The following is a 14,105-nucleotide window of genomic DNA, read 5'->3' on the forward strand; positions in this document are numbered from 1 at the left end:
GTGCCAGGTACTGCTCTAGGCTGTAGGGATCATGACAATGGTTCCATGAAACTGCTTTCATGAAGTCTACAGTTTGGACAGGGAGACAGACAACACACGAGTAATTTTAAGGTAATTTCAGAAGTGATAACAGTATAGATGAAATAAAACAGCACGAAGTCATAGAGAGGGGCAGGCATGACACCAGCGTTGTGAAAGAGGTCACAGGAATGACACAGCTCGTCAATGACTGTCTCTCTGACATTAGAGCTGATGAGATGAGGGTAGTCCTGGCAAGGGCCAGGGGGGGTTATGTGCCATCACACTAGAGATTTCAGCGTCCTTATTTTTTTTAGTTAAGAAAATCAACAACGTGATATCTCTAATTACTTTGGGATTGTGGCCCTTGTCATATCCAGTTATGTAAATAGACTGCTTTCCAGGCTAAACAGAAACATTTGGTAACTGCAGAAGCCATTTATTATGAATGTTCTAACACCTTGACCATTATTCCTATTTTATCAGGAGACAAGTCAGCCATGTAAAATGACGACAGTTGTTCTTTCCTGATGGCAGCTAGTTAATTATTGGCAGGCATTCCAGCGTTTTGAAACAGAAGGTGGCATGTATGGAAGTGAAGTATCGTGACTGAACAGATAGGTCAGTAAGGATTCCACGTCACTTGTAAGAAAATTACATTTGATTTCCCTGCACCTTGACTGACTGCCTCGTAATTGGTAACAAAAGCCCGCATGCTCTCTATGGAGGTGCTGGGTTGGCGTGTGCTCATCTCTTTGCAATTAGCAGTTTTCTCTTGAAAAATCATGATGTCACAGCAACTGTAGCATAAAAGCATGTTCTGGAAGTTCCCAAATCATACCTGCTAGGACACATCGATATGATGGAAACAATTTGGTTTCACATACTTTTAAATATTTTTTTTGCATTTTTTTCTTCTTTTGCTATAGGATGCAAAACTTCCCACATCTGTTTCTATGTCTGGGTTTCACTTTAATAATAGTGTTACTTTACACTCTTCATTTTAAGCTTTTTGCCTGCAGCTAATTGTGATTCTCTCCCTTACTATGGATAAGCATCTTTAAATAATACTTTTTTCAAAGGAGACAATACTCTTGGATACTTTTGTCAATCCTGGGGTTCAGCCAGAGTTGGGGGGCACATATATTAGTCTTCTTCAACTGTGGGGCTGCTGCGGGGTGATGGTTCTTTGGGACTCAGAAACTGATCAATTTAACACCCTCGACTTCTCGGGTCATTACCTTTGAAAAACTGGCTGGGATGAGAGTCAGGAATCCTGTTCACAGCATTCCAGATCCGGCTGTGATAACCAGGAGATCTGCTTATCATAACGGCCAGCACCCCACCCCCCTCGCACCTGTATAGACTCGCCGGGAGCCTGCAATTAAACTCGCCAACACTGAGTCACTGCTGCATATGCACCTCTCTTCACCACTTGCAGCGTGTCTGCCACCAATATGTCTTCCTTGGTGTGACAAACCTCACGGAGACATATGAAAAGCCGTGCTGGTGGGAATGGTTGTAATCACTGTTAACAAACAAGGTTCTGATTGCCAATATTACCATCTGTTCCAGCGGGTTCCACATATCCCCCTGTATATGGGCTCTGTTAAACAGATTTTCTATGCGGCCCAAGGTCACCCTTGATTCATGTAACCAGCCTTTGCAGATGAGTTAAATGTGAGTCTCCAAACAGCAGCAAGGATCAAAATCTGAGAGGTACCAAATCGTGTCCTCTGATGACACAACCCAAACAAACTGTGTTTGCAGAGAAAGAATATCCACATCCCTTGATACATGAGAGGGACGGATCCCAAAAACATTGTCTAAAGTGCAAGATTTCATCTATTAAACTTCATATAAAAATGACTTCATGGGGGGACTTCCTTGGTGGTGCAGTGGTTAAGAATCCGCCTGCCAATGCAGGAGACACGGGTTCCAGCCCTGGTCTGGGAAGATCCCACATGCCACGGAGCAACTGAGCCCGTGCACCACAACTACTGAAGCCCGCGCACCTAGAGTCCGTGCTCCGCAACAAGAGAAGCCACCACAATGAGAAACCCACACACCGCAATGAAGAGTAACCCCTGTTCGCTGCAACTAGAGAAATCCCGCGCACAGCAATGAAGACCCAATGCAGCCAAATAAATAAATAAATAAAATAGTTAAAAAGAAAATGACTTCACTATATAATCCGAGAAGCCTAGGCGTGAGGAGGAAATAAACTGCTTTTAAGAACAGCTATAAGTGATACAAGCGGAGATCCCCATATTGTTGGATCCCACCCCTTCTTGCAAACTTCACACTGAGCTAAGTACTTTTCCCTCTCCGCTTCTGGACGCCAGCAGAGGTTTTCATCACTCCCCTTGAGTTGATTCAAGTCAATTAAAATATATCGATCTTCTCGGCACTGGGGATATAAAAAGACTCACATGCTGCCTAAGAAGTAGGCACCAGGCGTAGACATGGCAGAGGAGGGGGTGATTAATAAGGAGGGGCAGTGATGGACGTGGGTAACCTCACCCAGGAAGCGGTGAGTGAGCTGGCCTTGCGGGGTCCTCAGGCAGAAGTTCGGGAGGGATCTGGGGGCAAAGGGAGCACGAGTGCAAAGGCACACAGACATGAAATAGCACTGTACTTTCCGGGAAGCATAATAGTCGCTGTTTGTGCAATTGAGCTTTTCCTTAGTGCTCTTAGTGCCCATGCTGTAACTGTGGGGCTTGGGGACTTAATATGAAAAACTATGTGCTGAATTCCTTTCCGTAACAGGCGCCGTAAAATAATATTTCGAGATTGTGACTCTTCTCTGACTGTGAACACTTGTGCCCAAACCTCATTTTTTAAAACAAAAGGAAATGTATACGTTTAGCAGACGAATGCTCTGAGGACATGTGAAAAAGAGACCTAACCTAGTTTTGGGGGTCAAGAAATGCTTCCTTGAGGAAGAGACATTTGTGCCAAACTTGGCAAGATGAATGGGAATTATCCGGGGGAAGGGACGGCTGGGAGTGAGACCAGAGTGTGGGCACACGCCGAGGTGAGACGGAGCCTGGCGTATGGCAGGTTGCCAGAAAGGCCTAGGACACGACAACAGGAAGAGGTGGCGGGGTGCACGGGCTGGTGAGGGAGGTGGGGTCAGCTCATGCTTGGCCTCAGAGGCCACGTGAGAAATTTGGGGCTTTATCCTGAACAATTGCAAACCGTGGAAGTTTTAAGTAGGGGAGAAAGAAAATTATTTTTAAGAAATCACTTAAGCTGTAAGATGGAGAAGGGATTGGAGGGGATGAGGGGAAACCTGTTAGGAGAGTACTTATATCAATCCACAAGATACAGGATGTTGAATTGGATTCAGTGGGAGAGATGGAGATGGAGAAAAGGAAGCGTTCTGAGAAATATGGAGGAGAGAAATAGTCAGGACTTGGTAACAGATTGGATACACATGACATGTCGAACTTCACTTCTATTTACATATGTCAAATGACATAAACAGATGTTTTTATACATTCCCATATTTGGTTTGTAGTTTGGTTAATTTCTGTTTTAATTTACATTTTAAACTCTTAATTGATTAAACTCCTAATTGATTAAACTCCAGCCGGATGCAGACTAATGATAGTAAATATCAGAAAATAGTTTCAGATTGCTGTGATGATATATGGCCCTGTAATTCTGGATTTTGTAACAAAGCAGTTTGACTTCTGTCCTCCTATTCATTTGGATAATGCTCTACCATCTAGGAGACTAAAATGTGTCTTAAAAATAGGATAGGGAAAAAAAATAGCATAGGCTTCAGCTTGTGTATATGTTAGACTTGGGGAAAAATAAGACAGAATATCTTGGGTTTGAAAGCACAAAATTAATGCAATTCTTTTTTAAAAAAAAAAGTACAAATTCTGCACTCTATTTCTATGACTGAAATTAGTTTTTTTTTAAGTAAGACTAATAGCTTGATTTTTCATATCATAAGTTAATCTCAATTATGCTTTTTGCACTTAGAGCTGCACGTAGCAAATTATGGGCAGATATGCACATACAATATACGTTGCTCTCCCAGCTGTGCCTGTATGATTTGTCTTTCGGTGCTGGCAGTTATGTTCAATTTAGTAAAAGCTATATTCCACTGTGTACTAGAATCTTTGGTTTTTTTAAACAGCTAGGTTTTTATGTACTTCCTTTACTGCCTCCATAAAGAGCAAAGAAAAAGCAGAAGGTAGAGTATAAATGAACCAGGGCCAGACATGCCTTCGTACAGGAGAAAGGGAGAAGCAAAATCCAAGCAGAAAGGCTGAGAGCAGAGACACACTTGATGAAAATCCCTGTGTCTCCATGACCCAGGTTTGTTTGTTCGTTTTTACATAAACTAGAGAAACTAAAACTATGGAGTGTGATCCTGCATACTTACTTAAATTTTCCCTAAACTCCCTGATACACACAAAAGATAAAGCCTTTCAGAATTTACTAGTATGCATTTACCTAAAGCATTTCTGGCTTCTATCATGGATGCCGTTGAAATACCTCCATTGTGTGCTCTTTCTTTACTCTCCAAGATGTGTTAAAAAATGAACATTGTCAAAGATAAAAACCACTAAGTGACAAAGGAATCGTGCATTTTAGCCAAGGTGTGTTTATAATGATTAAAAAACACAGAGTATTTGATTTAAGGAACTGATTGCATCAAGTGCATGAAAAATAATTCAAAGGAAACATTTTTTTGAGAAGGTTTAAGCTTATGTTAATTAATTAGAATATATGCATAATTAAAAATTCTTCCTGGCATTTTTTTTTAATTCAGTGTTGAGTATGAGAAGTTCCTGGTGAACTAATATATTAGAGCCTTCAAATTTTCCCTTATTCATAAAATCAAATGACCACCGTGTCAGTTAATAATAGGAGAGAGATGTAAATGTGAGATTATCTTAAGAGTGTTTATTTTATCCTCTAGGAAAGGAAATTAAATGCTGTTCCTCAGGCTGCCATAGTGAGATGCAGGGTCTTCCTTCCTCTCAATATTTTTCTTGGGCTTCCTCCCAAATTTTGGTCACATGTCATCTAACCAAATTTTAGTTTTAAGGGACACCATCCCAGAGAAAGACTAGGAGATGCCACAGAGGGTTAAACAGACACCAGGAACTGCAGGAGGGGAAACACGGAACTGAGTGCTGACTTTAACTTGGTATCAATCAGTAGGGTGTGTTTTCTGGAATGGATTTATATAAACCGGGGGTAGGAGGTGTGTTCAAGGTCAACACCAAGGAGCCCTTCATTCTCCAGAGATGTTGCCTCTAGTCATTCTGTTCCTGCCCAGTGGCTGCTGTTCAGTCTCCTTCAGAGCTGGTTTGTGCCTGATTCACAGCTTCCTTTCACCTAAAGCTAGCAGTCTCCTTATTGAGGTTGTGTGTGTATTCTGCTCTCTGATGAATAATTGTGATACCTTCTGTTCTTGACACTGTCAGTTCTCCTTCACAACCAGCAAATTCAAGTGACAGAACCAAACTGAACTCATGAGAATACAGAGTGATGGGCTAAACTACATAGCCTCACTTCTTTTTTTCAGTGTTGGTTACTACTGTGATCCTAAATTTTTTTAAAAGTGGCAAATATAAACTAGAAAAAGATGTTCATATTATTGAAGACTCAAGTGTATTTTTATTGTCTTGATTAACTCTTTCTATGATGATTTAGATGGATTTTTAACATAATTTGGGGTTTTCCTTTAAAACCAGGATGCTCTATATATCTTACTGCTTGAAACATCTCTTATTTGAAGCAATTCCAAACATTAAAGAACATAATTAAATCAACTTCCACTCTTTAAAATGATCTTTTTTTAAAATTTTTACTATTTTATGAGCTTTTTGAGTGATTACAAAGCAAGGACTATAGAAAGTACAGTGTTTTTAAAAGGAGGTTTAGGATTTCTAATTGTGGGAAAACGTTTTTATACTAGAAATAGGAAATTTAACAACTGAATATGCCTACATTACTAAAATTATTCTTGTCAATATCATGACTTTTATCTTGATATTTAATTTGTAAAAGCAACATCCACCCCCAAAATGATTTGCTGCCTTCAAACGTGTTAACGTCTGCCTACAGTTAACAGCCTCACTTAAAAAGAGGGAAGATGAGCTGAAAAATTTTTAATTCCCATGCTCACTCATTCCTCCCATTTAAACCTTTGTTTTCTTACTGGTTAGGAATATTTTAATAGACTTTCTTGGAATAGAATTTCCTGGTCTTGTAAGTATCACTGAGTTAAAAGATGAATAGCTGTAGTAGGGTTTCTAAGAAGCAGTCATGCATTTTCCTATAACCCAAAGCTGCAGACACAGGAAAAGGATTATTTATATTCATTCATAACCCCCCAGACTCCATTTAAATCCCCAGAGCCTCAATTCCGGGTTCATCGCCCAGATAAATTAATTTCTTTCTGAAATTGTCTTTAGGCACTCGTTTGTTTTATAAGCTTAGTTGTATGCTCCAAACATCATTTCCTGAACAGGGGTGAACGGCATTCATTTCTCCTTCATTGACCCAGCGCTGCTGCCGAAGGTGATGGTATCGATGCGTTAATCAACGCCCTGTCCAGCAAACGAGATGGAGCCATAGCCAACGCCGCCACGGCGCTGACGAACATGGCCACGCAGGAGTCTCTGCGTCTGAGCATCCAGAGCCATGACGTCATGCACGCCCTGCTCAGCCCGCTGCACTCTGCCAACACTGTCGTGCAGAGCAAAGCCGCTCTCACCGTTGCTGCAACTGCGTGTGATGTCGAGGCCCGGACAGAGGTGAGCATTTGCATCACTTTCCTTTTCTCTTTCTTCTGGTCCGTACCTACTGGTGCAGTAATTTGAAACATTTTCAAGTATTTGAACCTACCCATCATTTAAGTCCCTCAAAACTGGTGCAACACATTGGAAAACAAATTAGCATCACCCAGCAAAGAAGGTGAGCGTACCCTATAATGTGGCAATTCTAGGTATAAAACTAGGTGTATACCTAAGACACTCTCTTGTCTCTGTGCACCAGGAAGCATTGTTTATAACATCTCAACAGCTGGAAACAAACCAACTGTCCAGTTGTTAAGAGAATGGATACATAAATTTGTGGTATATTCATAAAACAGAATCTTGCATCAGTGAAAATGGATGAACTGTAGCTACAGACATCAACAGAGAAGAATCTCAACCAGCATAATGCTGAGCAAAGTCAAGTTCAGAAGAAAACAGATGTGTGAATTCTATTTATATAATGTTCAAAAATATGCAAAGCAAAGCAATATGTTGTTTAGCACATACATATAAAACTATAAAGAAAAGTGAGAGAATTATTGACCCCAAATTTAAGAAATTGGTTGCCTCTTGGGGGATCAAGGGGGTGGATGTGTTTGAAGAGGAGCACATGGGGGTTCAAGGTCATTGAAATGCACCATTTCTTAAGCTGAGTGGGGGACACTCAGGTGTGCCTTTTACTATGATGCTTGAAATTATAAATATGGGTTACTCACACTCTTCCGTTTCTCTTGTATTTCAAAAATTTAAAACATGGAATTGTAGTTTTTACAAGTCCATCATATAAAAGTGCGTTTGGCCCATTTCATAAAGACTTGATATAAACCTACAAACGTACCTTTTTCTCTTGCTTTTTTCCTGTTTGCGTGTCGTGTGGCACTCATTCAAACAGCCTAGGACTCTGTTCCTCTCGCACCAGTAAAAATAACAATATGGAGCACTTATTATGCACAGCCAGTGTGCTAAGCACTTAACATGCATTTAAGCCTCACTTGAAATAGGTATGTTTGTCACTACTTTGAAAAGATACATGCATCTCAATGTACATAGCAGCATTAGTCACAACAGCCAAGACATGGAAGCAACCTAAATGCCCATTGATGGATGAATGGATAAAGAAGATGTGGTGTTTATACACAATGGAATATTACTCAGCCAGAAACAGAATGAAATTCTGCCATTTGCAACAATGTGGTTGAACCTAGAGGTTATTATGCTTAGTGAAATAAGTCAGACACAGAAAGACGAATACTCTGTTATCATTTACATGTGGAATTTTAAAAATAAAACAAACGAATGAATACAACAAAGCAAACAGACTCACAGATATAGAGAACAAACCAGTGGTTACCAGGGAGAGGGAAGAAGGGAGGGGCAAGACAGGGGTAGGGGAGTAAGAGGTATAAACTATTAGGCATAAAACAAACAAGCAACAAGGACATACTGCACAGCACAGGGAAATATAGCCATTGTTTTGTAATAACTTTAAAGGGAGTATAATCTATAAAAATATTGAATCACTATGTTGTACACCTGAAACTAATATAATAAACCAACTATATGTAATCTATGTAGCATGTAAACCAACTATACTTCAATTTTACAAAAAGAAAAGAAATAGGTACATTTGCAATCCCTATTTTATAGAGGAGGAAAATGAGGCTTAAAGAAATAATGTGCTGAAAGCAGAGTTGATGGGTCGGGAAATCAGGGACTGCGAACACACCTTTCTGAGTCCAGAGCCCCCGTCCTCACACTGTGCTGTCTGCTCAGACAACTAACAAATCTCTTCTGTCTCTTAGATATTTTTTCTATCCCCTTCTTTGTTCCCGTTGACTCAGTTCATTTGTATTCATCCATTAAGGTAGTAAGATACTCACCAAATATTTTTTTTACCAGCTACCATGTGCCAGGCGCTGCAGTAGGCAGCGGCAACACAGTGATAAACAACACTGTGTTAGTTGGTCATTCCTCCATGCGGCTCACTGAGCAGTCCATCCGTTTCCTGGAATATTGCAACTGACTCTACGGCCCTCCCTACCCCTGCCACCTCCTATTCCCCAAACTGCCTCCAGACTGATCTTTCAAATTTATGACCCTCATCACATCATTGCAAGTCCCCAGGGGTGTGCCACTGCCCCATGGGAACAGCTAAGCTGCTTAGTGTGCTATGCAAGGGCTCGCAATGATCCACCCCTACCTGCCTAAGCCTGAACTCGCTTCCCAGGTGTAACTCTACACTCCAGAAATACCATACGATTTGAATTCTAAAATTCTCTTATTTACACCTCCTTGATTTCTCTGCTTGGAAAGCTAGTCTCACCTTTGTTCACCTGATAAGTGCCTGTTTCTCCTTCAACACCCAGCTCAGCCATCCTGTCCTCCATGACGGCTTTCTTTAGTCTTCAAACGTGGACTCCAACGTCCTGCTCTGTGCTCACACCACCCCCTATGCATGCTTCCCTTGAACTCTGTTTTGCACTAGTTTTTGTATGAAAGACCATAAGCTCCCTGAGGCTTTAGGGAAGGGAACTGAGGTTTTCCTTCCCTGCATCCATGTCATTGATCTATACCTGGCACACAGTATATGCTTAATAAACAGTTGTTGAATGAATGAGTGAATGCATGAATGAAGGAATGAGTGGTGAAATTAATAAATGAATTAGATATTTGCCGAAAGAACACGTGGAGTCAGATTGCTATCTTATACTCAGATATAAAGATGTTCAGAAATTTGGCTTGCTAAGCATCAGATGCTTCAAGTAAACTTTTCAAAGCTTGCCCAGGTTACGTGTGCTAATGTGTAATCCCTGTTAGAGTCCCTGTGTTTGAGAAGAACATGATTGAAGTGGATCGTATCTCACAAGGGCTCCTGTCTTCAGATACTACACAGAGAGACCTGTAGAATATTCTTTTTAGTCCTCCGGGCTCAGATAATACTGTATTACATTTCAAACAGTGAGACAAGAGCTCTGTTGAATCTTCTTTTTTTTTCCCCTGATTGGAACAATTTTATACATGTGTGACTTCTTTTAAGAGTGTAATTAATGTAGTTCTCCCCGATTCTCTTCTTGTTCTTTTTCTTCTCTTTTTCACTCCTTGAAGCAATATGAGTGATAACAAAATGGATCTCCTTCTGGTGAACTGCTTCAGCATTGCTTCGTCCACACTGCTGACGTCATGGCACTGTCCAGTGACACAGGTGGCACTAGCCTGCATTGGTTACTCCTGCCTAGCTTTGGAGACTGTGTCCGTTTCCTATTGCTGTTGAAACAAATAACCACAACTTAGTGGCTTAAAGCAATAAAAATCTATTATCTCATGGTTTGGGAAGTCAGAAGTCTGAAAATGGGTCTTACGGGTTAAAGTCAGGATATCAACAGAGCTGTGATCCTTCTGGAGACTTGAGGGGGAAATCTGTTTCCGGGCTTTTACCGTCCACCTGCATTCCTTGGCTGTGGCCCCTTCCTCTGTCTTCAAAGCAGATTACTGCAATCTCTGTTTCTACAAGTCTCCTTTCTCTGCTTCTCACACTCTTATCTCCCTCTTGTAAGGACCCCTGTAATTAAGTTGGGCCAACCTGATAATCCAGGACCATCTCCCCATCCCCAGATCCTTAACCACATCTACCAAATCCCTCCCAGGGACAAGGGCATCTCTAGGGGCCCGTGATTCTGTCCCCCACAGGCCAGATGGACACGCAGTGGTGAGCAGCAGAGTGAATGAACATGGGACATCCCGCTTGTAGAGGGAAGAGGACAGGCTCTTTGCCCTGCACCCACCCCATGTAAACTCACAATGACCTCCCTCAGTAACTTACTGCAGCCTCTTCTTAACTTTGAACAGAACACCGCGCTCCTGTCTGTAAGGTTTTTGCAATTGATTCTTTCCCCTGAATTTAATAAATCTAAACATGGACGCATCCTAAAATGTTTTTACATAGTCAAAACCCTTTCAACAATCAAAAAATTAGATTTTTTTTTAAAGCATGAATGTTTATGTTCTGTGCTCTTAATGTGTAAAATTTTGGCTTCCATTCTAGTTGAGAAACTCAGGTGGGCTGGAGCCACTGGTAGAGCTCCTGCATTCCAAGAACGACGAGGTACGACGGCACGCCAGCTGGGCCATAATGGTCTGTGCCAGTGATGAGCCCACGGCCGCTGAGTTGTGCAGGCTTGGGTGAGTGGAGCGGTCTGGAGGGTCTGGCTCAGATGAAGGACACACAGTCTTCAGGCCCGAGGAAGGTCGAGCAGAGTCTCCACGCCCACTCTCAGGCTGCAGGGCGTTCAGAAGCTCTGCGGGTCACAGTCCCTCTGAAGGGACCGCCTGCAGAAGCGGGAGAGATCTCCCCCGCCACCTCCACAAAATCATCTTCAATGTTTCCTTTTCCACTTTTTCATTCTGATAAACGCTTCTTTCACCTTCCTCTGCTTTGCTAAACACAATCTTATTTGTCGCTCAGCTTTCAAGGCTAAATTAAAACGGGCAAGCCATGAGTGCCACCTTTGTTTTCTCCCCCACAAACCGCTCCCCACAATGACGCCTTTAACCAACCTCACCACGTCGGTTCCCTTACCAACAGCCTGTGAGTCAGCTGCCTTTAGCAACTCAGCCAAGAGGGTTTCAAGGTTCCACAGATTTACCCTGTTTGAGCCATTTTTGTTCTTCGTATATGTCACCTGGTTAGCTGAAAAAATTGGAGTCCGATACTAATTTTGCTTTGAATGAAGAACTTTTTCTTCCTAAAGTGTCCTTTTCAACTGTTTGATTATGAGTTTCCACATGGCATGTATGTTCTCAAAAAGGGCTGATTTGTCTTCATAATTCTGGCAGGATTAGTTTACCTAAAAGGGTGGAATGGTTTTAACCTTTCCATCTCAATCCTTCATTCAGGATCTTAGTGAGGTGTATGAATGGGAACTTACTGTTGGATTGCTTATATAAGGCAAATAATGTCTTTTTTGCTTTTATTGACAGGGCTTTAGATATCCTTGAAGAAATTAATCTATCAGTAAGTCGAAAAAATAAATTCAGTGAGGCAGCTCATAACAAATTGCTCAACCACCACCTGTCTCTGAAATACAGCCAGACTGGCTATTTGTCATCAAGTAACATAATTACTGATGGAGTCTATGATTATGGTCGGGTAAGTGGCAGCACTAATTTGTATTTTAGTATGTGTGATCAGTTCTTCTTGCATCGTGATGCCATTACGTTGCAATTTTATAACCGCCTAACATAATTTATATTTTTATAGGCAGAAACTTGGGAATCAGAACTTCATCCTTAAACTTTGTCTGGCTATAAGATTTTGCATCTGTGTACAGTTTTAACTAGAATCTGATGACCTGAACTTACATTAGTTTGCTGCTGCTAGTCTCAAGTTTCAGAGAAGATATAAAGCAATCGGCTTTTATATTACTTCTAGGGCTCAGTGTTAATGATAATGATAATGTCAATAATAGAAGTATAAGTTTTTATTCTATTAATTATCTAATTGAAATTAACCAAATTGTAATACTGAATTTTAAAATGTAATGTAGAAGAATATTATTTTACTTAGCTGCGTTTGTGATTACGATTTTAAAACAATACAGTGTAATTCCATGTTAATGTTAAGAGAAATGGGAAGCTAAACGTTAGAGTCTTGAGGGCTTTTTGACATTACTGTCTATGTCAGCATGTTCTACTTCTGGAAACCAAAAGCAATAAGGAGAATAGGGAAATTTTTAAAAAACCTACAAATCCCATTTTAGGCAGAAGTAGGAAATTGGTATGATCTGCAGACTTCAAAAATATTTAAAAGTCCCTGGGATCAGGCAGAAGTTACACAGGAGGAAGAATGAAAAGGGGAAAAAAAGCACAGAGAGGGACAAGAGTGGTAGCAGATCTCAGAAAGCACCATCAAAAGTCTATGCTTCCCAAGGGGATGGAGAACTCAGACATACAAAAGCTATATGCTTGGTTTGCAAGGGGGTGGGTGGGCAGGACCTCAGGAACCGGGGTGAGCAGGGCTGGTAGCAGAAACCCGCTTGGACAAATTTGGTTCAAAGAAGCAGAGGAGACAGGGCCATAAAAGAATCACAGCTAAGCTGTATTTGCAGGAAACACTGTATCGTGGTAACAGAATTAGAGACATGTTGAATAACCAAAACTGCTAGCCTAAAACTTTTTCTCTTCCTTCTGCTTCTGCCAGCCACTGCCACCACCATACCCTCCATAACAGATACACACAAACCACCGAGAAATTACTGCTCTCGTTCAATGATGAGTAATTTTAAAAGAACAGGTGCCACATTATTAGCATAAAGATGCTTTAAGAAAAATGAGGAAAAGAGCAGAAAAACCACCAAAGAGCACTTACCAGAGCACTTATCTGTTGCCATGGAACAGATAAAACTGTGACAAAATATATTTGTTCATGAGTTTTTTAAAAAAAAAAAGTAATGAGACAATGTCCTTATGAAGGAGAACTCGCTGATTTACTCTAAATATTAAGTTTCTAATATTTCAGGCTTTAAATGTGTCAGTGAACAAAAGAGACAAAGATCTCTACTCCCATGGTACCAGTGAGAGGAAACAGACAATAAACAATAAATCTCACCAATACATTCTATCACGTGATAGAAATGATAAGCGCTGCAGTGGGTGGGGAGGAGGATAAAGGGGCTTAGGACACTGGAGTTGATGTGGTCAGGTAGCCCCACTAAAAGGGTAATATCTGAACAAAAAATTTGAAGGAGGTGAAGGACTTCTTAGCCTTGGGGATAGTGGGGAAGGAGCTTTCTAGATGGAGGAAAGAGCTAGTGCAGAAACCGTGAGTGGTTGGCACACTCAAGGAACAGCAAAGTCGGTGTAGCTAGAACTGAGTCAACTAGGGGTGGAATAACAGACCAAATCAGAGCAGGTAAGAGCAAGCAGCTCATGGAAGTCTTGTAGACCACTGGAAGGATTTGGGCCTTTACTCTGAATGAAGTGGGAAAACACGTCAGGGTTCTGGGCAGAAGAATGACACGCTCTGTCTTACTTTAAAAGAACCATGAAAAGTATCTTGGATGAGAGAAGGATCTATTACTTGATTGGAAAAAGAGCTCACAGGGTGATCTGGTCTAACCCTCTTCACCAGGCTGACAAAATTGCTAGTATAGGGCTTTGTCTAGCTTGTTGTTAGTTATCCTCACAACATTTTTAGTGATCTGTTTAGTAATTAGTTACTCTTACAGATGATAAGCTCTTCCTTATGTATATGGATAGATTTTCAAACTCAAATACTTCCAGGGCCAAGCTGATAATTAT

At 41.0% G+C, this 14,105-nt stretch overlaps 1 protein-coding gene across 2 annotated transcripts in view; it reads left to right on the forward strand.

Moving 5' to 3' along the window:
• Nucleotides 1-14,105, forward strand: part of ARMC3 (armadillo repeat containing 3) — a 92,160-nt gene that overhangs the window by 56,475 nt on the left and 21,580 nt on the right. For both annotated transcript variants that reach the window (XM_060161461.1, XM_060161471.1), the window contains exons 10-12: nucleotides 6,557-6,806; nucleotides 10,852-10,988; nucleotides 11,787-11,955. In XM_060161461.1, coding sequence (XP_060017444.1) covers nucleotides 6,557-6,806; nucleotides 10,852-10,988; nucleotides 11,787-11,955 — 556 coding nt within the window. The remainder of the gene's footprint in view (nucleotides 1-6,556; nucleotides 6,807-10,851; nucleotides 10,989-11,786; nucleotides 11,956-14,105) is intronic.

The sequence above is a fragment of the Lagenorhynchus albirostris genome, chromosome 1 (genome assembly GCF_949774975.1).
Source record: "Lagenorhynchus albirostris chromosome 1, mLagAlb1.1, whole genome shotgun sequence".
Lineage (NCBI taxonomy): Eukaryota > Metazoa > Chordata > Mammalia > Artiodactyla > Delphinidae > Lagenorhynchus > Lagenorhynchus albirostris.